Here is a 23,822-nt window from a genome sequence, read left to right as displayed (position 1 = left end):
ATATACCTCACACTTTACATTGCATAGGGAGGTGATATTAGTGCATGTGATATATATGCAGTCACTCCTATATACCCCACACTTTGCATTGCATAGGGAAGTGATGTTACTGCATGTGATATATATGCAGTGTCTCCCATATACCCCACACTTTGCATTGCATAGGGAAGTGATGTTGCTGCATGTGATAGATCTGTACAGTAAATCCTCGCAGATGACAGCATCTGATCTGCTCTGTGTATAGTGGCTGCTGCAGGTTCCCCCTCATCACAGACCTGCCCCTGTGCCGCTCTCATAGGCTGCAGCTCCCAGCACTGGGATTGGTCCTCTGGCCCCGGTTGACTTTGTTAATGAAAGTGCAATGCGATGGCCAGCTGAGGAGTGTACGGGAGTGTGACTGCAGGCAGGCTGTGTGCAGCATCGGGACCCTGCACTCTCCGTACAGCTGCTGCAGGTGGCCACAGTGGGACAGTGCTCTGCATGGCTCAGTGAGGAGGAGGATTGCTGCATGAGGAGTGATCACTGAGCAGCAGGACAGACCTGCACCCAGCTGGAGAAGTTTTGGAGAGAGAAGTGTCAGACATGGGCTGTGTAACCCTGCTCGTCTTCTTCTGCAGCCTCATCGCCTCTGTAAGTACCCAGCTCCTAATTACTTCATGTGGCAGTGGGCAGTGTGGGTCATGGCATATCCCCAGGGTGACTGTTACCATGATACCAGCGTGTGACTTCTCTGTGTTATTGCTGCTGGGAATATAACAAGGAAACATTGTAGCAGGTGAGAGCCGATGGCTGTATGCAGGGTGCCGGCATGATGGTGGATGCCAGCTGCTTGCCCTGGCAGTGAAGGGGTATGGTTGCTGGCACCTCCTAGGGACAGGATTGATGCCAGTTACATGGGGCAGTGTTATATCCTAGCAGTGTGTATTATGGAGGCTGCACAGGTCTCCTGTTTCCGGAATGCCATCAGGTACTATGCCAATTGCCAACTCTCACTCGCAAAACAAATAATCTGACTCACTGTGCTAACCCCGGACAGTTTCTATTGGTGTAGAGCAGAGAGAGGCCAGCTGCCAGCTGTTGTGTAACTACAAGGCTCAGCGTGCCCGCAGACTGGCGCAGTACACAGGTTGTCCTGTGTGATGGCTGGATGACTGGCAATGAAATAATTGCTGGCACAGGAGCACCCCCAGTATTTGTGCTGCCACTATCCATGTGTATGCATGGCATTTCTCTGTCGTATGGGTGGGCACTGGGCACTCCGAATCTTTTGATGGAGTTGGCTCTCATGATTGCTGGAATGCAGACAAACATTATGCAGCCTCCTGTATGTGTCTCCGTGCCCATCTACCATTGTATTCTATGGCTGTGCCCTTTACAGGTGTATTCTATGACTATGCCCCTTTACAGGTGTATTATATGGCTGTGCCCCATTACAGGTGTATTCTATGGCTGTGCCCTTCTACAAGTGTATTATATGGCTGTGCCCCATTACAGGTGTATTATATGGCTGTGCCCTTCTACAAGTGTATTATATGGCTGTGCCCCATTACAGGTGCATTATATGGCTGTGCCCTTCTATATGTGTATTATATGGCTGTGCCCCTTTACAGGTGTATTATATAGCTGTGCCCTTCTACAGGTGTATTATATCGCTGTGCCCTTCTACAGGTGTATTATATCGCTGTGCCCTTCTACAGGTGTATTATATCGCTGTGCCCTTCTACAGGTGTATTATATAGCTGTGCCCTGTACAGGTGTATTCTATGGCTGTGCCCTTCTACATGTGTATTATATAGCTGTGCCCTTCTACAGGTTTATTATATGGCTGTGCCCTTCTACATGCATATTATATGGATGTGCCCTTCTACAGGTGTATTACAGTATATGGCTGTGCCCTTCTACAGGTGTATTACAGTATATGGATATGCCATTCTGCAGGTGTATTCTATGGCTGTGCCCTTTCCAGGTGTATTCTCTGGCTGTAGCATCTACAGGTGTATTATATGGCTGTGCCCTTCTACAGGTGTATTACAGTATATTGATATGTCCCTTTACAGGTGAATTATATGGCTGTGCCATCTACAGGTGTATTATATGGCTGTGTATTATATGGCTATGACCCCTTTACAGGTGTATTATATGGCTGTGCCATCTACAGGTGTATTATATGGCTGTGCCTTCTACAGGTGTATTATATGGCTATGACCCCTTTACAGGTGTATTATATGGCTATTACCCCTTTACAGGTGTATTATATGGCTATAACTGGGATAATGTAACCGTTGTAGTGCATTTGTACACTAAGGAAAATGCTTTTCATGCCATTGCCCTGGCATGGTAACCCACCCCCTCCTCATGCCAGTCTTTACTCTGCCTGCAGCTGTGGGTGCAAGAGCCTGGGACTGGCTGCAGTCATTGTATCTCAGATACCTACTGTGATCTTTGTTTAGACCCTGGGTGGATAATTGCAAATAAAATGTCCTCTGAGTTCTGCATATTCCATCTGTAGAGTTTACACATTGCTGTATCACTATAGTGCATACCGTGGGCTGTTACACAATACCCTGGTGTTTTCCCCCTGTCATGCCCAGGGTCAGGGGGGACACGGCTCAGTATCTCCCGCAGCCAGTCACTGTGTATTCTCATTTTGTGCTGTTGATATGTTTATCAGCTCAGTGCCTGCTGTGTGATTTTCTGAGTTATCTCTGTGCCAGGCCAGCTCCTCTGATAGGAATTGGGGAGGTTTCTGCCAGGGCTCCCTGCAGCAGAGGATCAGATCTGTGATCTCTTCTAGGAACTCACTGATGTGTTCTGCTGAAGTTAGAGAACAAGTGGCCACTTTGGGAGGACCCTGGTCATTTATCACTTGCAGCAGGTGGCTTGGTTCATCTGCCATGGCTAAAAGCTTTCTAGGAACAGGTACAATCTAATTGCACAAAGCTGGTTCCAGAGACAACCTGCAGCTCTGCATCTGCACTGAATGCTTGCCAGCAAATTACTGTACCATTTCTCTAATATTTACCCCTCACCTGATGTTTGGATTGCAAGCTCCTGGGCACTCCTTCCTATAAAATCAGCCTACTGTACACTATTTCATACAACACTACAATTGCATTGGTTTAGACCTGTATTTCTCTACACATATGTCATCCTGTGCCAGAGTTCCACACAGTATAGATAAATTGCTACAGTAGTTCCCTTGGCAATAAAAACTGTGTACATGGATAGTTGTACTGAATAGGTCTGTGATAATGATAAGCAGTCAGATGCACCGTCTTCAGGATAGACGTTTTATCGCTGAACTTTGTACATTTTCACTATTTACATCCTTTATATATAATTTGCTGAGTCCCTTTGTCTGGAACGCTCTTTGAATTTTAATATCTCAAAGACTAATCAAGATATTAATATGATTTTTGGCGACGGATTTCAGTCAGCAATAAATTACAGAATTTGGAATAAAACTGTATAAAATTTGATGGAAAAAAAAAAATAGACAAAACCCATAATAAATGCTTACGTATAGCTAACCTAAAAATGACAAGAAAACTACCAGAACACAGAGCCGGCACAGCGACCCGGGGGAAGCGGGATAGGGGTGACCGCCACCGGCTGCTGTTCTCACGCATAACTGGTGGTCTGTGCTCTCACATGGACCCGGCGCCCTAGCCATGTACAGACGCTGTTTACGTTCTGCCCAGTTCGGATACTGATTGGCCGCCTTGCTGCGTGACGTCGCTATTACATAATGAGGGAGGGCGCGCGGGCGGCACAACACGTGAGGCTGCTGCCGTAGGGGGCGCTCTTCCCTAAAATACTTGCCGCCATATCACATTGTGTGTTTATTATATGTTATTATATATTGTGTGTTTATGTTTAGGGTAGGCTCATCATTCCTAATTGAGTATAATGTCTTGTACCCCCTATATTTTAAATATAACTAATAAAGGTTATATCTTAGCGTAAATTATCTTTACGATGACATATTTCAATAGATGAAAAAAGAGTGCCCCGCAAAAGGAATTTCTTTCTTAGCTTTTTGCTAAATATTCTATATACCTGTAGACTATTGTCACATATTCCTAAGCAGCACCACCAACCCGTAAATAAGCAACACTTTGTTTTACTATTCATTTATAGGATAAGTTGGTTTGAACATATCTTTATTCATTTTTGTCCTGTGCGAGATCATTTCTAAATCACTTTAGGCGTTCTTCCTTCAGCTACTTTCTCCAACACGTCGATTCCAGGCACGCAACTCCCGGCCAATCAGCACCGGGTTTTTGCCTCGAAAGCAATGCCTCCCACGAGAGCTGCCGGTAGCCGCTGTTTGGTGGGAGTCTGGGAGACGGCGAGGTGGAGTAACAGTGCGTTATCATTTGTATCTATAGGGGCTTAGCTTGCTTCAGAATCTATGGCCAAATATATCATCACACTTACAAAGGTATACAATCGGGAATTCGGCTGCCTTAATACCGTCAGCCGGCTTCCCGACTGTCATATCCCGGCGAGGGTGAAATGCCGGGCGTCATATATCTACCGCTCATTTCTCCGACGCCGGGAGACAGGCGCCCGGCATCCCGATCAAAGGGATGCCGGGCACCACGAGTGGACAGCCGCGGGGGGGGGGTGGTTAGGTTTCGGGCACCCGGGGGGGACTTAGGGTTAGGCCCCCCCCAGGAGGGTTAGGGTTAGGCTAGGGGGAGGGAGGGTTAGGGTTAGGCACCCCGGTGGGGGACTTAGGGTTAGCCACTGCCCCGGGGGACTTAGGTTTAGGCAGCGGGGAAGGGGGGGGTTAGGGTTAGGCACTTAGAGGGGGGATTAGGGTTAGGCACTTGGGGGGAGGTTAGGGTTAGGCACCCCTAAGGAGGGTTAGGGGGTTAGGTTAGTATATACTTACCTTAGCGACAATCGGGATTTCCAGCGCTGTCGGGCTTCCGCTGCCGGGAACTCTGCTTTTGCGGCCGATGGTATTTCATACCGATTCCCTGCTGATATACCACATGCAGTAAAATCACTTCCCCAGGTAACACAGAGATGAACAATGCAAAGTGTGGGGTGTGACAGCAGATATATCACATGCAGTAACAGGCTTCTGCTGCCGGGAACTCTGCTTTTGTCGGCCAGGCGCTGCGGGGAATCGAACCGTCGACCAATTCCCTTACAAATTGTCAAAATGTTACAATAAATTCCGTCGTATTAACATATGATCTAGTGAAGCATTTTCCATACGTTTGTTCTGGGTTCAAATTGGCAAAATGTTTGCCACGGGCATACTCGTTCATTAATACTGTGTTTCTCAAACTTGGGCCCTGATTCAGACCCACTCGCGAGCGGCTGTCCGCTCGCAAGTGGGTCGATGGTCTGCACTGCGCATGCGCACGACGGAGGGAGCTCCGGCGTGCGCATGCGCGAGACGCGACGAGCGAAGGACTTTCCTTCGCTCGTAGTGTCTGATCAAAGGGGGCGTGCTGTCGATGTTGATTGACAGCACGCCCCCATTGGTGGGCGTGCCGGGGGCGTGCCTGCCAGACGGAGGCGTTCCCAAGGGAACGCCTACCGTCTGAAGCCGGCCCCACTGACATCACTAGTGATGTCAGTGGGAGTGATTTTGGCTCTGAAACTCAACCGCAGGCTTCTGCTCGCAGTGGCGATGGTCGCGATGGTCAAGACCATCGCGACCATCATCCTGCACACTCGTATAGGCTGTGGGTGGTGACCCACAGCTATACGAGCGTCCAGGAGGACGCTCCATATTTATGGAGGTGGGCCCTGATTCAGAGCGAGCGCTCTGGTCAAAGCGTCCGGCTCTGAATCAGGGCCTTGGTCCTCACTAACAGCCCAGGTTTTAAGGATATCCGTGCTTGAGCACAGGTGACTTAATTAGTGTCTCAGTCATTGTATTTAACCGTCTCTGTGCTCACTAAAACCTGGTCTGTTTGCATAGGCGTCTTTATAATGGGCGCAAGGTTTGCGGTGCACCCGGGCCCCTGGGTACAGGGGGGCCCGCACCGCACACCCTGCATCCATAGTTAATAAATACTTACCTCTCCGCAGATTCCGATGTGCTGCTCGGCACTGATTTTCGGATCAGCTGTCTACACGCTGGAGCAATGATGAATTGCTTCGGGACTCAGTGTGAGTTAGAATGTTAATTAACGGGGTCTGCCCAGACCCCATTAATTAACATAATGAATAGACCCCTTTAAGAGCTTCTCATCTCTCAGTGTATTAACCAGGTCACTCTCATAACCCTGCAGGGTTCCTGTAAACTTGCTCAATGTATTTCGCAGCCCTCTGCAGGGTTGAAATGTTGACACACGCTGTTTTATAGTCTACAGTGTTTAATGTACATATTTATAAAGCATTCACACAGCATTCTTCCCCGACCACATGCTAGACCAGTCTGCAGTCTGATGGCCTCAACCGTTATAAGAAACATTTTTTCTCTCTCTTTTGTGCCTACAATCCTGTATATAATTATTAAGCTGATATTGGACTACAGCAAAAAACAAAGTGCAGGGAAATGTAATTATTCTCCCAATTATCTGTTGAAAAATCTGGCCTGCAATAGACTGTAAGAGATTTGACTTTTGCAATGTATATTCACTTCCCCTGCGTTCTATAAAGTTGCTGATTATGCTGTAGAATAGGTTTAGGCAATGAACCGGTCACTCACCAGCTGCTGTGAAATAACAAGGCAGAATGACTCTATATATCGCCCCACCGAGCTCTCGCAGCAGCAGCTGGCAACCTGCGGCTCTTCAGCTGCTGGAGAACTGCAAGTCCCAGTCTGGCCTCCCAATCAGGAAAGATGAAAAAACAGAGGGGGTCATTCAGACCCACTCGCGAGTGGCAGTACGCTCGCAAGTGGGTCGATGTTCCCCACTGCGCATGCGCACGACGGAGGGAGCTCCGTCGTGCGCATGCGTGAGACCCGGACTGCGACAGCCAAGCTGTCACTCCGGGTCTCGCACCAAAGGGGGCGTGCTGTCGATGTTGATTGACAGCACGCCCCCTTTGGTGGGCGTGCTGGGTGCGTGCCTGCCAGACGGAGGCGTTCCCATGGGAACGCCTACAGTCTCAAGCCAGCCCCACTGACATCACTAGTGATGTCAGTGGGAGTGATTTTGGCTCTGATAGAGCCAAAATCACTCCAGGGCTTGTGGCAGGGAGACCCTACCGCAGGGTCTCCGTCGCAAGTCCGATGGTCACGATGGTCAAGACCATCGCGACCATCTTTTTGGCCGCTCGAATATGCTGTGGGTGGTCACCCACAGCTATGCGAGCGGCCAGGAGGACGTTCCATTTTCATGGATGAGGGCCCTGATTCAGAGCGAGCGCTCTGGTCAGAGCGTCCGGCTCTGAATCAGGCCCAGAGGCCCTTGGCCGGAGAGATGTCAGACAGATTCAGGTGACTAATTTTTCAACATAGTTTATTGCATTAGACCAGTTGCCAAGTAGGAAGCATCAGATGAATGAAGAATAGATTGCTAGCTTGCTGGCCACCTGGGCTGGATGATGACAGGTTAATGGGTAGGCAGACGGATGATATTGCCTTGTGACTGCGCACTTTGTGGCTGTTTGGTGACAGACGATGTGGAGAAGTGACAGCAGGAACTGACCTGGTTGCTGATACACTTACTGGGTAATAAGGGAATGGGGCCGTCAGGCTGCTGTGCAGTTATCCCATAGGCTGGTGGCTGCAAACTTTATTCACATTACAGGGATATGAGAAGTTGGCATAAAGAATGAGCCCTTACGACCGTAGAGGCGTAACCAGGTTGTAACGGGGTGTGCTAGTATATGCTAGGGACAGTGAGGGCGTAGTAACCCAACTACGGGCTATGCAGGATTGACGTAAATGTCCCTGTTTCCAGGCATATCCTTTGCACCTATTAGAGGGAGGTACAAGGGATGATGGGGACAAACCAAGTACACGGATAGGGGACATCGCACAGCAAGATGCACGCTCTGCATACTATTTACGGGATGTACTAAGCATACATGCATACTCTCCCGGGACGGTCGGGAGGCTCCTGAAAATCTGGTGGCGCTCAGGGGCGTATCTATAATGGGTGCAGGGTGTGCGGTTCCCCGCACACCCTGCACCCACAATAATACTTACCTCTCCGGAGTCCCATGTCGGCGCGGGCGTCCGGCGCTGTAAAATGACTGGAAAATGGCCGTGGCGGCCATTTTCCCGTCGTTTGCGCATGCAGTACAGGGAAAATGGCAGCCGCGGCCATTTTCCCGGTGATCTGTGCATACACTATAGACTCAGGGCACACTCTAGTGCCCAGAGTCTATAACTCCGGCGCTGGCCGCGCACAGCTCAGTGCGCTGCCGGCTGCCGAGCGGAGAGGAGGGGGCCCGTGTGGGAGACTGCACACAGGCCCCCTCCTCTCTAGAAACGCCCCTGGCCGTCCGGAAAAATAGTCAAATGTCCTGGGCCACTGACACCCCCTTGCATCCCCCAACACCTCTCTGGACCCCCCCCCCCCCCCCGCATCCACATCCACATATTTGCGCTGGCCCCCTGCTTCACAATACTGTTAATGTCGGCATTGGGAAGTGGGGCATCTCTCCACCAAGCCCCCCCGCTGTAGAAGCATGGCTGCCCCCCCTCTCGGAAGGAAGGGGCTGAATGTTGGCAATATGGTATTAAGCGATGCATCCACGATGTGGTAAATCTCGCCACTTATAAGGTACAGTTATACCAGTGCAGTATGTACTTAGAAATGCGATTAAAATCCTGATAAGAGCTGTCCTCTGCGATAGACTCGGATAGAGGGACTTTTGGGTTTAATAACGAGCAGAATGTTGCGCGCCGCTATGGGAGATACTGGGGGGGATCCGATTGGATCTTTCCCAGATTGCGGTAAGAAGCCCATAGGGTTCTATTGGTTAACGGCGTTACCCACCGGGTCCAAGCTCCGGTTTCTATAGCATTCTGGAGCTTGGTACATACGGTATTGCGGCCAAAACTCAGAAAACTGCATTTTCATGCTTAGTACATCCCGAAATCTGCATTAAGGGCCTGATTCAGAGATGGGCGATTTACCGATGTTCTCGCAGATCAGCGATGTTTTGGTGCTGCGCACGCGCAAAAAGTCCGGGATTCCATGGAGGGCACTTCATGAGCGCAGTGCACACAGCTCGCGGCTGATTGAAACTCCCCCTCACTGTGCTGTTATTCTCATTATTCAGAGTTTATAAAGAACTGTGGAAATTGCTCTGTCAGTACGTGACAAATGATTCCGTTACCTGTAATAATAATAAATATTACTATTATCATCATCATTTTATTACTATTATTACTATTATTAGATGCAGAATTTAGTTATTAGTAGGATACTGAGGGCTTGGGTGATGTGTTGTCATCCATTCTATAGTGGCCAGTCCTAACCCTATATGCTCGGGGTCTATCTATGGGTGAAGTCTTTTCTATCTCCTGACATCCTCTGTGACACTGTGGCCCAGCTACAACAGTAAGGTTCTCGCAGGCTTACTGACAGGAGACGCAATATTTACTAACGTGCGGGTTTCTAGAAGTGGAGATGTTGCCTATAGCAACCAATCAGATTCTATTTAACATTTATCTAGCACCTTCTAGAAGATAATAGCTAGATTCTGATTGGTTGCTATGGGCAACATCTCCACGTCTATAAACCCGCACGTTAGTAAATACACCCCTCAGAATCTCATGTGTAATGTTCTCAAACCGTATGAATCTCTGTGCAATTTGTGTAAAACCTAAATCCATGTATGCAGAACCCTTAGCGTGATGTCACAAAGTGTAGGAGTGGCCTTGTTTTGTCACATACACTTCAATGTTTAGTGTCCCCCATGGGAAATAGCATAAGTAAAGAATTATTGGAGCATAGTAGAATAATGAAATATTGATTCCTGGTGAAAGCTTCATTTGCTTTGAATATTAGTGACTACGTAATTATTATTAAGATTGTATTAATTAATACTATATGCATTTATATGACCACATGGGGGCTATAAAAAGTATATGCCCACTATGGATTTTTTCACAATTTAATTTGTTACATCATGGACTCATGGGAATTACTTTACCCCTCATCCAAACAAAGTGCTCTGAAGGGAGGCACAACGGCACAGTGATTAGCATTGCCAGAAAAAAAAGCTTAGAAAACTTTACATATAAGGTAACATTTTGTAATAAGCCCAATTGGATGCATGCAGGCCATGTAAAGGAGCAACATGTGGTAATAAGCGCAATTAGCTGCATGCAGGCCATGTAAAGGAGCAACATGTGGTAATAAGCGCAATTAGCTGCATGCAGGCCATGTACAGGAACAACATGTGGTAATAAGCACAATTAGCTGCATGCAGGCCATGTACAGGAGCAACATGTGGTAATGAGCACAATTAGCTGCATGCAGGCCATGTACAGGAGCAACATGTGATAATAAGCACAATTAGCTGCATGCAGGCCATGTACAGGAACAACATGTGGTAATGAGCGCAATTAGCTGCATGCAGGCCATGTACAGGAGCAACATGTGGTAATAAGCACAATTAGCTGCATGCAGGCCATGTACAGGAACAACATGTGGTAATAAGCACAATTAGCTGCATGCAGGCCACGTACAGGAGCAACATGTGGTAATAAGCACAATTAGCTGCATGCAGGCCACGTACAGGAGCAACATGTGGTAATTAGCACAATTAGCTGCATGCAGGCCACGTACAGGAGCAACATGTGGTAATAAGCACAATTAGCTGCATGCAGGCCACGTACAGGAGCAACATGTGGTAATGAGCACAATTAGCTGCATGCAGGCCACGTACAGGAGCAACATGTGGCAATAAGCACAATTGGCTGCATGCAGGCCACGTACAGGAGCAACATGTGGCAATAAGCACAATTGGCTGCATGCAGGCCATGTATAGGAGCAACATGTGGTAATGAGTACAATTAGCTGCATGCAGGCCATGCACAGGAGCAACATGTGGTAATAAGCACAATTAGCTGCATGCAGGCCATGTACAGGAGCAACATGTGGCAATGAGCACAATTAGCTGCATGCAGGCCATGTACAGGAGCAGCATGTGGTAATAAGCACAATTAGCTGCATGCAGGCCATGCACAGGATCAACATGTGGTAATAAGCACAATTAGCTGCATGCAGGCCATGTACAGGAGCAACATGTGGTAATTAGCACAATTAGCTGCATGCAAGCCATGTACAGGAACAACATGTGGTAATGAGCACAATTAGCTGCATGCAGGCCACGTACAGGAGCAACATGTGGTAATAAGCACAATTAGATGCATGCAGGCCACGTACAGGAGCAACATGTGGTAATGAGCACAATTAGCTGCATGCAGGCCATGTACAGGAGCAACATGTGGTAATGAGCACAATTAGCTACATGCAGGCCATGTACAGGAACAACATGTGGTAATAAGCACAATTAGCTGCATGCAGACCATGTACAGGAGCAACATGTGATAATAAGCACAATTAGCTGCATGCAGGCCATGTACAGGAACAACATGTGGTAATAAGCACAATTAGCTGCATGCAGGCCACATACAGGAGCAACATGTGGTAATAAGCACAATTAGCTGCATGCAGGCCACGTATAGGAGCAACATGTGGTAATTAGCACAATTAGCTGCATGCAGGCCACGTACAGGAGCAACATGTGGTAATAAGCACAATTAGCTGCATGCAGGCCACGTACAGGAGCAACATGTGGTAATGAGCACAATTAGCTGCATGCAGGCCACGTACAGGAGCAACATGTGGCAATAAGCACAATTGGCTGCATGCAGGCCACGTACAGGAGCAACATGTGGCAATAAGCACAATTGGCTGCATGCAGGCCATGTATAGGAGCAACATGTGGTAATGAGTACAATTAGCTGCATGCAGGCCATGCACAGGAGCAACATGTGGTAATAAGCACAATTAGCTGCATGCAGGCCATGTACAGGAGCAACATGTGGCAATGAGCACAATTAGCTGCATGCAGGCCATGTACAGGAGCAACATGTGGTAATAAGCACAATTAGCTGCATGCAGGCCATGCACAGGATCAACATGTGGTAATAAGCACAATTAGCTGCATGCAGGCCATGTACAGGAGCAACATGTGGTAATTAGCACAATTAGCTGCATGCAAGCCATGTACAGGAACAACATGTGGTAATGAGCACAATTAGCTGCATGCAGGCCACGTACAGGAGCAACATGTGGTAATAAGCACAATTAGATACATGCAGGCCACGTACAGGAGCAACATGTGGTAATGAGCACAATTAGCTGCATGCAGGCCATGTACAGGAACAACATGTGGTAATGAGCACAATTAGCTACATGCAGGCCATGTACAGGAACAACATGTGGTAATGAGCACAATTAGCTACATGCAGGCCATGTACAGGAACAACATGTGGTAATAAGCACAATTAGCTGCATGCAGACCATGTACAGGAGCAACATGTGGTAATAAGCACAATTAGATGCATGCAGGCCATGTATAGGAACAGGCTGTGGATAGTCAAGGGTGTGGCTGAGGTTATGGCTGCCGGAGATGTTTGATACGGACTTTGGATGAGATAACATATATTGATAGTGGGACATAAATATGTGTGTGTGTATATATATATATATATATATATATATATATATGCATAAGTGTCCTCCGTCGTTGCTGCAGGTAGGGGTCAGAGGGCAGGCTGTGACAGGTAGGCGTCAGAGGGCAGGCTGTGACAGGTAGGGATCAGAGGGCAGGCTGTGACAGGTAGGGATCAGAGGGCAGGCTGTAACAGGTAGGGTTCAGAGGGCAGGCTGTGACAGGTAGGGGTCAGAGGGCAGGCTGTGACAGGTAGGTGTCAGAGGGCAGGCTTTGACAGGTAGGGTTCAGAGGGCAGGCTGTGACAGGTAGGGTTCAGAGGGCAGGCTGTGACAGGTAGGGGTCAGAGGGCAGGCTGTGACAGGTAGGGGTCAGAGGGCAGGCTGTGACAGGTAGGGGTCAGAGGGCAGGCTGTGACAGGTAGAGGTCAGAGGACAGAATGAAAGGTAGGGGTTAGGGGCAGGCTGTGAAAGGTAGGGTCAGAGGGCAGGCTGTGACAGGTAGGGTTCAGAGGGCAGGCTGTGACAGGTAGGGGTCAGAGGGCAGGCTGTGACAGGTAGGGGTCAGAGGGCAGGCTGTGACAGGTAGGGGTCAGAGGGCAGGCTGTGACAGGTAGAGGTCAGAGGACAGAATGAAAGGTAGGGGTTAGGGGCAGGCTGTGAAAGGTAGGGTCAGAGGGCAGGCTGTGACAGGTAAAGGTCAGCCTGTGATAAATAAGGGTCAGAGGGCAGTCTGTAATGGATAGAGTGCAGGCTGCTCTTCCGGTTCTCCCAGTGCCTTGCCCAGAGCACAGCTGGCTCTATGGCAGGGTGGGGTTGGCAGGCTGCAATGGGGTTGCCGTGATTGGGGCTCCTGATGTGCAGAGAGGGGGGGCGCTTGGTTAGTGCCGGAATTTCGGGGGGTGCCGCAATGGGAACATTTGGGTCCATGGGGGGTGAGAAAGAAGGACAAAGGGCGGGAGAGCTGAGGGGAAGGTGGGAGGAACGTGAGAGGTGGGAGGTGAGTAGGGCGCAGTGCTGGTCGCAGAGAAGGGGCCAGCGCACAATAACTAGCCACACACTGGTAGGGGCTAGGCGCAGGGGGAGGAGAAGAGCTGTGGGAAGGGAGGAGGTGGAGCAGCTGGAAAGGGCATTATCTCCATCAGGACACTGGTGCCCGTGGTAATCCTAGACGACGGCCGCACTGTGCCCTGTAAGAGGGCAGTATGTTGACTGGAGATGCTCTCAAATGTTTGGAGGGGCGCGAGCCACCCCCTTGGTTCCCCCTGTCCGGCGTCTCTGAATGTATGAGATTGGACATAGTTATAAGGTCGGGTGTGGTTTAAGAGATAGACAGTAATTAGATAGACAATGTCTAGATGGACACCAGATGTTAGACAGTCAATAGTTAGACAGGTACAAAAGGTCGACAGGGTCAAAAGTTCGACATGAAAATGGTCAACATGTTTTTTTTTTTTTTAGCCCTAATCTTCACCCTAACCCTCCCCTTAGTGCCTAACCCTAACCATCTGGGTAAATGCCTACTGCCTATCTATAGTCCGGAACCCATGGGGTCCAGGAACAGAGAAGGAGATGCCAGTTGTTCTTATGTGGGTACAACATACTCATTTGCTAAAGATCTGCACTAGGAGGGTACGATACAAATACTGGAGACCCAGGGGGAGATGTATCAGACCTTCCAGAGAAATACAGTTGAGATATTGGGCCCCATTTACATACAAAATATAACCCCTTTAGTGCTCGCTAAAGGGGTTATACCTTCTTGCTGTATTTAGTAAACAGCGGTAATTTTAGATTACCGCTGTTTGTACAGCATCGCTCTCGCCATCTAAAAGATGACGAGAGCTATGCGGGCCCCATTGCCGGCAATGGAGACCCGGCGTTGCCTTACCGGCTTCAACGAAGCCTTCCAGGCACTGCCGGGTCTCCCTGTCATGCACATGCGCAGACGGACCGTCGCGCATGACGCTGGAGCCCGTGGTTGGCAGCGTTAGGCTGCCAGCAGCGCAGCAGAGGACCTCGTCGAGGACTTCGACTTCGCGGGAACTCGCCGGAGGGGTAAGTACGGTATTACTACATACCAGTGGAATTTTCGTTTGTATCACAGTGATACTAAACGAAAATTCCCGCTGGTATTTCCCTTCGTTTGTAAATGAGGCCCATTATCCTTAGCAACCAATCAGCTTCTAGCTCTCTTTTACTTAGCACAGTCTATGAAATGACAGTAACTGATCGGTTGCTATGGGAAACTACTCCACTGTCTCTCTGTCTAAGGTCTGCTCCATCTCCCCCTGGGTCAGTGTGTGAGGTGTTATGGTGACCATCATTGCATTCCTCTGTATGGGAATCAGGACAAGGGGCGCCGTTACAGGGATGTGCCCATATCAATGGCACTTTTCTGTGCAGACAAACTCCCTGCTCACATATAAATCAGTCTGTACAGAGGTGAGAGGCGTAAAAGATGAAATGCGGCGACATTGGTATGTCACTACCCACAATCCCTCGCTGTAGGGTCAGTCCTGTTCTCTCTGACTGTGCTCCTGCCAGTATGTAAATACTCTATGATTCACAGACGTTTATTACCTTATTATTATGCCAAGCATTGGGAATTACACACACACACACGATTGGACACACTAAAGCCGCGTATCCACTACACGATATAAATAAACGACTGAACGATAACGACATTGTTATTAATCATGAAGTGGATATGCCGGCAACGACCAGCAATGCGCGCTCCCGGTATCTGTCATCGCCTGAACCTACTGTCCAATCTGACGATATGGTCAGGTTGTGCACGCTCGGGGATAAGGGAGGGTACCGGCAATGAGCGACATATCGTTCAGTGTGGGCACAATGGACCTCATTCAGAGTCGGTCGTAAGCGGCCGCTCGGTCGTACGCATCCGATGTTTCCAGACCACGCATGCGTACGGTTAGTTGTGCGCATGTGCGAGACTTTGCGATCCAAAATGCTGTCGATCGTACGGCTTACGAGCAGGAAGTGGCTTCCGAGAGTTGATTGACATGAAAGGCCATTTGTGGGCGTTGACGGGGGTGGTGGTCTGAAAACGCAGGCGTTCCTCGCCCTTTTCAGGGCGTTTTAGGGGCGTACGTAAATTACCTGCTACGACCGACATAGAAGGCCGGAAGTAGTAAAACGTCACTCTGCGAGCAGGTTAGAGGCCTGGCTGATCGTACAGCTTAAGGTTGGGTATGTGCTCTCTCAAGCCCCAGAGTACAATCGACACTATCGAATGTGACTGATGTTATGTTTGATGTTTCTGTTTTGTGCCACACAATGCAAGCTGCTAATAATCGTTTGTTGTTGATAATAACACTGCTAATTGGCTTGTAATTGATTCAGTTGCGTTTGCATTATTTAATAATAAGAATAAATATATTTCATGGGGATGGCTTATTCTATGCGTTTTTTTGTTAATTTTTGGTGTAATTTGCACACAACACAACACAAGCGGCCGCAACCATCAGAAGAAAATTAACATACAGCGACTGACAACGATTGACTCAATCGCTAGCTGCTATCACTCGCTAGCTAGAGGAGGTGCATTGTTCACGTATGGGCGTGACTTTGGTTGCGACTGACCGCCTGTGTGATTGCTTCCTTTTTCAGTTTTGCGGTCGTTAGGCGTACGACCGAGCGGCCGCTTACGACCGACTCTAAATGAGGGCCAATATCCACTGTACAGTATAATGAACGATAGCGATGTCATTATCGTTCCGTCGTTCATTAGTCGTGCAGTGGATATGCGTAGCCGCAATGCCTGAACTACTTCCAACTGCATACCTACCTACTTTTGAAAACTCATTTCAGGGAGATTGTATTCAGTAATAGAATGTGCGCGCTCGCTGTTGATGGGGCATGTCATGCTCCGCCCAATCGGTGTGTCTAGCTCCACCTATGGGTGAATCTATTTCCATTCAGGGGTGTTTCCTGCAGTGTAATTTCCCTATTACCCTTTTCCCAGATCTCTGTCCCCCCCAGCACAGCTCCCCCTCTGTGTCCCCCATCACAGCTCCTCCTCTGTGTCCCCATCACAGCTCCCCCTCTGTGTCCCCCATCACAGCTCCCCCTCTGTGTCCCCCATCACAGCTCCCCCTCTGTGTCCCCATCACAGCTCCCCCTCTGTGTCCCCCATCACAGCTCCCCCTCTGTGTCCCCCTTCACAGCTCCCCCTCTGTGTCCCCATCACAGCTCCCCCTCTGTCACCCAGCACAGCTACCCCTCTGTGTCCCCCATCACAGCTCCCCCTCTGTGTCCCCCATCACAGCTCCCCCTCTGTCACCCAGCACAGCTCCCCCTCTGTGTCCCCCATCACAGCTCCCCCTCTGTGTCCCCATCACAGCTCTACCTCTGTCACCCAGCACAGCTCCCCCTCTGTGTCCCCCATAACAGCTCCCCCTCTGTCACCCAGCACAGCTCCCCCTCTGTCACCCAGCATAGCTCCCCCTCTGTGTCCCCCATCACAGCTCCCCCTCTGTGTCCCCCATCACAGCTCCCACTCTGTGTCCCCCATCACAGCTCTACCTCTGTCACCCAGCACAGCTCACCCTCTGTGTCCCCCATCACAGCTCCCCCTCTGTCACCCAGCATAGCTCCCCCTCTGTGTCCCCCTTCACAGCTCCCCCTCTGTGTCCCCATCACAGCTCCCCCTCTGTCACCCAGCACAGCTACCCCTCTGTGTCCCCCATCACAGCTCCCCCTCTGTGTCCCCCATCACAGCTCCCCCTCTGTCACCCAGCACAGCTACCTCTCTGTGTCCCCCTGTGAACGATAGCGATGTCATTATCGTTCCGTCGTTCATTAGTCGTGCAGTGGATATGCGTAGCCGCAATGCCTGAACTACTTCCAACTGCATACCTACCTACTTTTGAAAACTCATTTCAGGGAGATTGTATTCAGTAATAGAATGTGCGCGCTCGCTGTTGATGGGGCATGTCATGCTCCGCCCAATCGGTGTGTCTAGCTCCACCTATGGGTGAATCTATTTCCATTCAGGGGTGTTTCCTGCAGTGTAATTTCCCTATTACCCTTTTCCCAGATCTCTGTCCCCCCCCCATAACAGTGTCATCAACCCCTGAGCCCCCACACTCCATTTGTCCCTGCCTCCCCCCTTTTCCAAGTCCTATACTGTCAGTGTGTGACTGGGGCAGGTCCTGTTGCTGCTCCGTAGCCTCAGCCATCATCATGTCAGTACCACGGCATCCTGCCTGTAAATTGTGGGCAGTGCCTATGGTTTCTGTTTTAAAACCTTTAACAATCATCTCACAAATCATGTACACCCCTATGGCACACAGTACAGCTTTAGTACCATGCAGCATTTCCTGATAAAAAAATACCCCCAAACTGCCATCCATGCTTAGTTATCATCCATTCTATGCCACCCAGCATCTGTTAGCTCTGTGTCATCCAGCACCTGTCACAGCATTCAGTGCAGCACCCCATATGTGCCACCCAGCATAGCTCCCCCTCTGTGTCCCCCATCACAGCTCCCCCTCTGTGTCCCCCATCACAGCTCCCCCTCTGTCACCCAGAAAAGCTACCCCTCTGTGTCCCCCATCACAGCTCCCCCTCTGTGTCCCCCATCACAGCTCCCCCTCTGTCACCCAGCACAGCTACCCTCTGTGTCCCCCATCACAGCTCCCCCTCTGTGTCCCCATCACAGCTCTACCTCTGTCACCCAGCACAGCTCCCCCTCTGTGTCCCCCATCACAGCTCCCCCTCTGTCACCCAGCACAGCTCCCCCTCTGTCACCCAGCACAGCTCCCCCTCTGTGTCCCCCATCACAGCTCCTCCTCTGTGTCCCCATCACAGCTCCCCCTCTGTGTCCCCCATCACAGCTCCCCCTCTGTGTCCCCCATCACAGCTCCCCCTCTGTGTCCCCATCACAGCTCCTCCTCTGTGTCCCCCTTCACAGCTCCCCCTCTGTGTCCCCATCACAGCTCCCCCTCTGTCACCCAGCACAGCTACCCCTCTGTGTCCCCCATCACAGCTCCCCCTCTGTGTCCCCCATCACAGCTCCCCCTCTGTCACCCAGCACAGCTCCCCCTCTGTGTCCCCCATCACAGCTCCCCCTCTGTGTCCCCATCACAGCTCTACCTCTGTCACCCAGCACAGCTCCCCCTCTGTGTCCCCCATAACAGCTCCCCCTCTGTCACCCAGCACAGCTCCCCCTCTGTCACCCAGCATAGCTCCCCCTCTGTGTCCCCCATCACAGCTCCCCCTCTGTGTCCCCCATCACAGCTCCCACTCTGTGTCCCCCATCACAGCTCTACCTCTGTCACCCAGCACAGCTCACCCTCTGTGTCCCCCATCACAGCTCCCCCTCTGTCACCTAGCATAGCTCCCCCTCTGTGTCCCCCTTCACAGCTCCCCCTCTGTGTCCCCATCACAGCTCCCCCTCTGTCACCCAGCACAGCTACCCCTCTGTGTCCCCCATCACAGCTCCCCCTCTGTGTCCCCCATCACAGCTCCCCCTCTGTCACCCAGCACAGCTCCCCCTCTGTGTCCCCCATCACAGCTCCCCCTCTGTCACCCAGCACAGCTCCCCCTCTGTGTCCCCATCACAGCTCCCCCTCTGTCACCCAGCACAGCTACCCCTCTGTGTCCCCCATCACAGCTCCCCCTCTGTGTCCCCATCACAGCTCTACCTCTGTCACCCAGCACAGCTCCCCCTCTGTGTCCCCCATCACAGCTCCCCCTCTGTCACCCAGCACAGCTCCCCCTCTGTCACCCAGCACAGCTCCCCCTCTGTGTCCCCATCACAGCTCCCCCTCTGTGTCCCCATCACAGCTCCCCCTCTGTGTCCCCCATCACAGCTCCCCCTCTGTGTCCCCCATCACAGCTCCCCCTCTGTGTCCCCCATCACAGCTCTACCTCTGTCACCCAGCACAGCTCCCCCTCTGTGTCCCCCATCACAGCTCCCCCTCTGTCACCCAGCACAGCTCCCCCTCTGTGTCCTCCATCACAGCTCCCCCTCTGTCACCCAGCATAGCTCCCCCTCTGTGTCCCCCTTCACAGCTCCCCCTCTGTCACCCAGCACAGCTCCCCCTCTGTGACCCAGCATAGCTCCCCCTCTGTCACCCAGCACTGCCCCCTCTGTGTCCCCATCACAGCTCCCCCTCTGTCACCCAGCACAGCTCCCCCTCTGTCACCCAGCACAGCTCCCCCTCTGTCACCCAGCACTGCCCCCCTCTGTGTCCCCATCACAGCTCCCCCTCTGTCACCCAGCATAGCTACCCCTCTGTGTCCTCCATCACAGCTCCCCCTCTGTCACCCAGCACAGAACCTCCTCTGTGTCCCCCATCACAGCTCCCCCTGTCACCCAGCACAGAACCTCCTCTGTGTCCCCATCACAGCTCCCCCTCTGTCACCCAGCACAGCTCCGCCTCTGTCACCCAGCACCTCCTCTGTGTCCCCCATCACAGCTCCCCCTCTGTCACCCAGCACAGCGCCCCCTCTGTGTCCCCCATCACAGCTCCCCCTCTGTCACCCAGCACAACTCCCCCTCTGTGTCCCCATCACAGCTCCTCCTCTGTCACCCAGCACAGCTCCTCCTCTGTCACCCAGCACAGCTCCCCCTCTGTCACCCAGCACAGCTCCTCCTTTGTCACCCAGCACAGCTCCCCCTGTGTCACCCACCACAGATCCCCCTGTGTCACCCAGCACAGCTCCCCCTCTGTCACCCAGCACAGCTCCCCCTCTGTCACCCAGCACAGCTCCCCCTCTGTGTCCCCCATCACAGCTCCCCCTGTGTCACCCAGCACAGCTCCACCTCTGTCACCCAGCACAGTTCCCCCTCCGTCCCCCATCACAGCTCCCCTCTGTCACCCAGCACAGCTCCCCCTCTGTCACCCAGCACAGCTCCTCCTCTGTCACCCAGCACAGCTCCCCCTGTGTCACCCAGCATAGCTACCCCTCTGTCACCCAGCACAGCTCCCCCTCTGTGTCCCCCAACACAGCTCCCCCTGTGTCACCCAGCACAGAACCTCCTCTGTGTCACCCAGCACAGCTCCCCCTCTGTCACCCAGCACAGAACCTCCTCTGTGTCCCCCATCACAGCTCCCCCTCTGTCACCCAGCACAGAACCTCCTCTGTGTCACCCAGCACAGCTCCCCCTCTGTCACCCAGCACAGAACCTCCTCTGTGTCCCCATCACAGCTCCCCCTCTGATACTCAGAACAGCACCCATCTCTTTCACCCAGCACAGCTCCCCCTCTGTCACCCAGCACAGCATCTCATCTGTCCTCCATCACAGCTCCTCCTCTGTCCCCATCATAGCTCCCCCTTTATCACCCAGCACAGCACTCATCTCTTTCACCCAGCACAGCTTCCCCTCTGTCACTCAGCACAGCACCTCATGTGTCACCCAGCACTGCACCCTCCTCTGTCACCAGTACAGCACCCTCTCTGTCCCCAGTCAAAGCTGCCCCTCTGTCACCCAGCACAGCTCCCCCTCTGTCACCCAGCACCCATCTCTCTCACCCAGCACAACTCCCCCTCTGGCACCCATCACAGCTCCCCCTCTCTCACCCAGCACAGCACCTCCTGTCACCCAGCACAGCACCCCCTCTGTCACCCAGCACAGCACCCCTTTCACCCAGCACAGCTCCTCCTCTGTCTGCCAGCACAGCACCTCCTCTGTCACACAGCACAGCACCTCCTCTGTCCCCCATCACAGCTCCCCCTGTGTCACCCAGCACAGCTCCACCTCTGTCACCCAGCACAGTTCTCCCTCTGTGTCCCCCATCACAGCTCCCCCTCTGTCACCCAGCACAGCTCCCCCTCTGTCACCCAGCACAGCTCTTCCTCTGTCACCCAGCACAGCACCCTCTGTCACCCAGCACAGCACACCCTCTGTCACCCAGCACAGCACCCCTGTCACCCAGCACAGCACCTCCTGTCACCCAGCACAGCACCCCCTCTGTCACCCAGCACAGCACCCCTGTCACCTAGCACAGCTCCTCCTTTGTCACCCAGCACATCACCTCCTCTGTCACCCAGCACAGCACCTCCTCTGTCACCCAGCACATCACCCCTCTGTCACTCAGCACTGCACCCCCTCTGTCACCCAGCACAGCTCCCCCTCTGTCACCCAGCACAGCTCCTCCTTTGTCACCTAGCACAGCACCCCCTCTGTCACCCAGCACAGCACATCTTCTGTCACCCAGCACAGCATCCTCTCTGTCACCCAGCATAGCTCCCCCTCTGTCATCCAACACTGCTCCCCCTCTGTCACCCAGCACAGAATCTCCTCTGTCATCCAACACAGCTCCCCCTCTGTAACCCAGCACAGCACCTCCTTTCACCCAGCACAGCTCCCCCTCTGTCACCCAGCACAGCTCCCCCTCTGTCACCCAGCACAGCTCCCCCTCTGTAACCCAGCACAGCTCCCCCTCTGTCATCCAACACTGCTCCCCCTCTGTCACCCAGCACAGAATCTCCTCTGTCATCCAACACAGCTCCCCCTCTGTAACCCAGCACAGCACCTCCTTTCACCCAGCACAGCTCCCCCTCTGTCACCCAGCACAGCTCCCCCTCTGTCACCCAGCACAGCTCCCCCTCTGTCACCCAGCACAGCTCCCCCTCTGTCATCCAACACAGCTCCCCCTCTGTAACCCAGCACAGCACCTCCTGTCACCCAGCACAGCTCCCCCTCTGTAACCCAGCACAGCTCCCCCTCTGTCATCCAACACAGCACCCCCTCTGTATCCCAGCACAGCTCCCCCTCTGTGTCACCCACCCAGCACTATTACAGCATCTTCCCATAGCAGGAATCAGCACTATCCTGGCCACTCACTCGACCCACTACCAGTGTCCCTGGAGGAGATGTTCAGCCTCTCCCCTCCCTCTCCGGCCAACTAATATGTCAGTCAGTACCGCTGCTCCTGCAATGGGGCTGCGTGCACGGACACCTCCCCGGCCTCTTGCCCAGGTCCCGTCCCCCGTCACATGTGCGGTCCGGCTACTTGATTCAGGATTCGGGAGGGTGGGCAACACTGTCCAACTGTCACCAAAACCTCTTCACATAGCCACAGCAGCATCACTCCACACGTGTAAACAATAACATCACTCACAGCGCTATATCCATCATCACATAGCCACAGCAGCATCACTCCACACGTGTAAACAATAACATCACTCACAGCGCTAGATTCATCATCACATAGCCACAGCAGCATCACTCCACAAGTGTAAACAATAACATCACTCACAGCGCTATATCCATCATCACATAGCCACAGCAGCATCACTCCACACGTGTAAACAATAACATCACTCACAGCGCTATATTCATCATCACATAGCCACAGCAGCATCACTCCACACGTGTAAACAATAACATCACTCACAGCGCTATATTCATCATCACATAGCCGCAGCAGCATCACACCACACGTGTAAACAATAACATCACTCACAGCGCTATATTCATCATCACATAGCCATAGCAGCATCACTCCACACGTGTAAACAATAACATCACTCACAGCGCTAGATTCATCATCACATAGCCACAGCAGCATCACTCCACACGTGTAAACAATAACATCACTCACAGCGCTATATTCATCATCACATAGCCACAGCAGCATCACGCCACACGTCTGGGCGTCAAAACGGCGTCTTATGGGTGTGCATAATTAGCAAAGAAGTGTCATTGTACATGCCACTTGGTTGTATTTGAGCCTGCAGTGATCGCAGTTCTTGCGTTGGGGTAGGGTCGACCTCAAAGGCTGTGAGCAGCTCCGATGGCTCTGATTAATCATACACTTCCTCGAGATGACGTGTGTTAAGAAAGAAAAGTGGGCGTCTTTAGACTGGCGTGCGTTCGCTCTGCCGTCGCTCTTTAAGACATAGAGGGCGTCCTTACATCAGACAGGGCGATCGCGGAAATTGCATACCCGGCCCCTTTTAGCTGCGAGAGAGCGCAGCTTAGCGTCCGGGTCTGAATCAGCTCCAGTGCTTTGATACTAGGAGTACAATTACCCTGCTTGTACACAGCTGTAAATATAACACAGACAGCTGGAATCATCACAGACTCAAACCTCCGAAATGTTTCAGTTGCCGTCCTAAATGACTACGATATATTTTTAGCTTTGTCTATATACATAGAAAGTAATTTATAAACAATCTAAGCCACATTAGCAGTGTGTACAGTATAAACGTTGTATGTGTACA

The 23,822-nt window shown here is 51.7% G+C and overlaps 1 protein-coding gene across 1 annotated transcript in view; it reads left to right on the top strand.

Annotated features, from left to right (window-relative positions):
* Positions 1-401: 401 nt before the first annotated feature.
* LOC148507797 (vasoactive intestinal polypeptide receptor-like) overlaps positions 402-23,822 on the top strand; it is a gene marked incomplete at its 3' end in the record, with an annotated part of 261,940 nt that continues 238,519 nt past the window's right edge. The window contains exon 1 of the mRNA XM_088445578.1: positions 402-630. Coding sequence (XP_088301704.1) covers positions 583-630 — 48 coding nt within the window. The remainder of the gene's footprint in view (positions 631-23,822) is intronic.

This window comes from Taudactylus pleione, unplaced genomic scaffold (genome assembly GCF_031769625.1).
Source record: "Taudactylus pleione unplaced genomic scaffold, aTauple2 ptg000383l, whole genome shotgun sequence".
In the NCBI taxonomy this organism is placed as follows: Eukaryota; Metazoa; Chordata; class Amphibia; order Anura; family Myobatrachidae; genus Taudactylus; species Taudactylus pleione.
The sequence above is the reverse complement of the archived record's forward strand: the minus strand, read 5'-3'. Positions and strand labels throughout refer to the sequence as shown.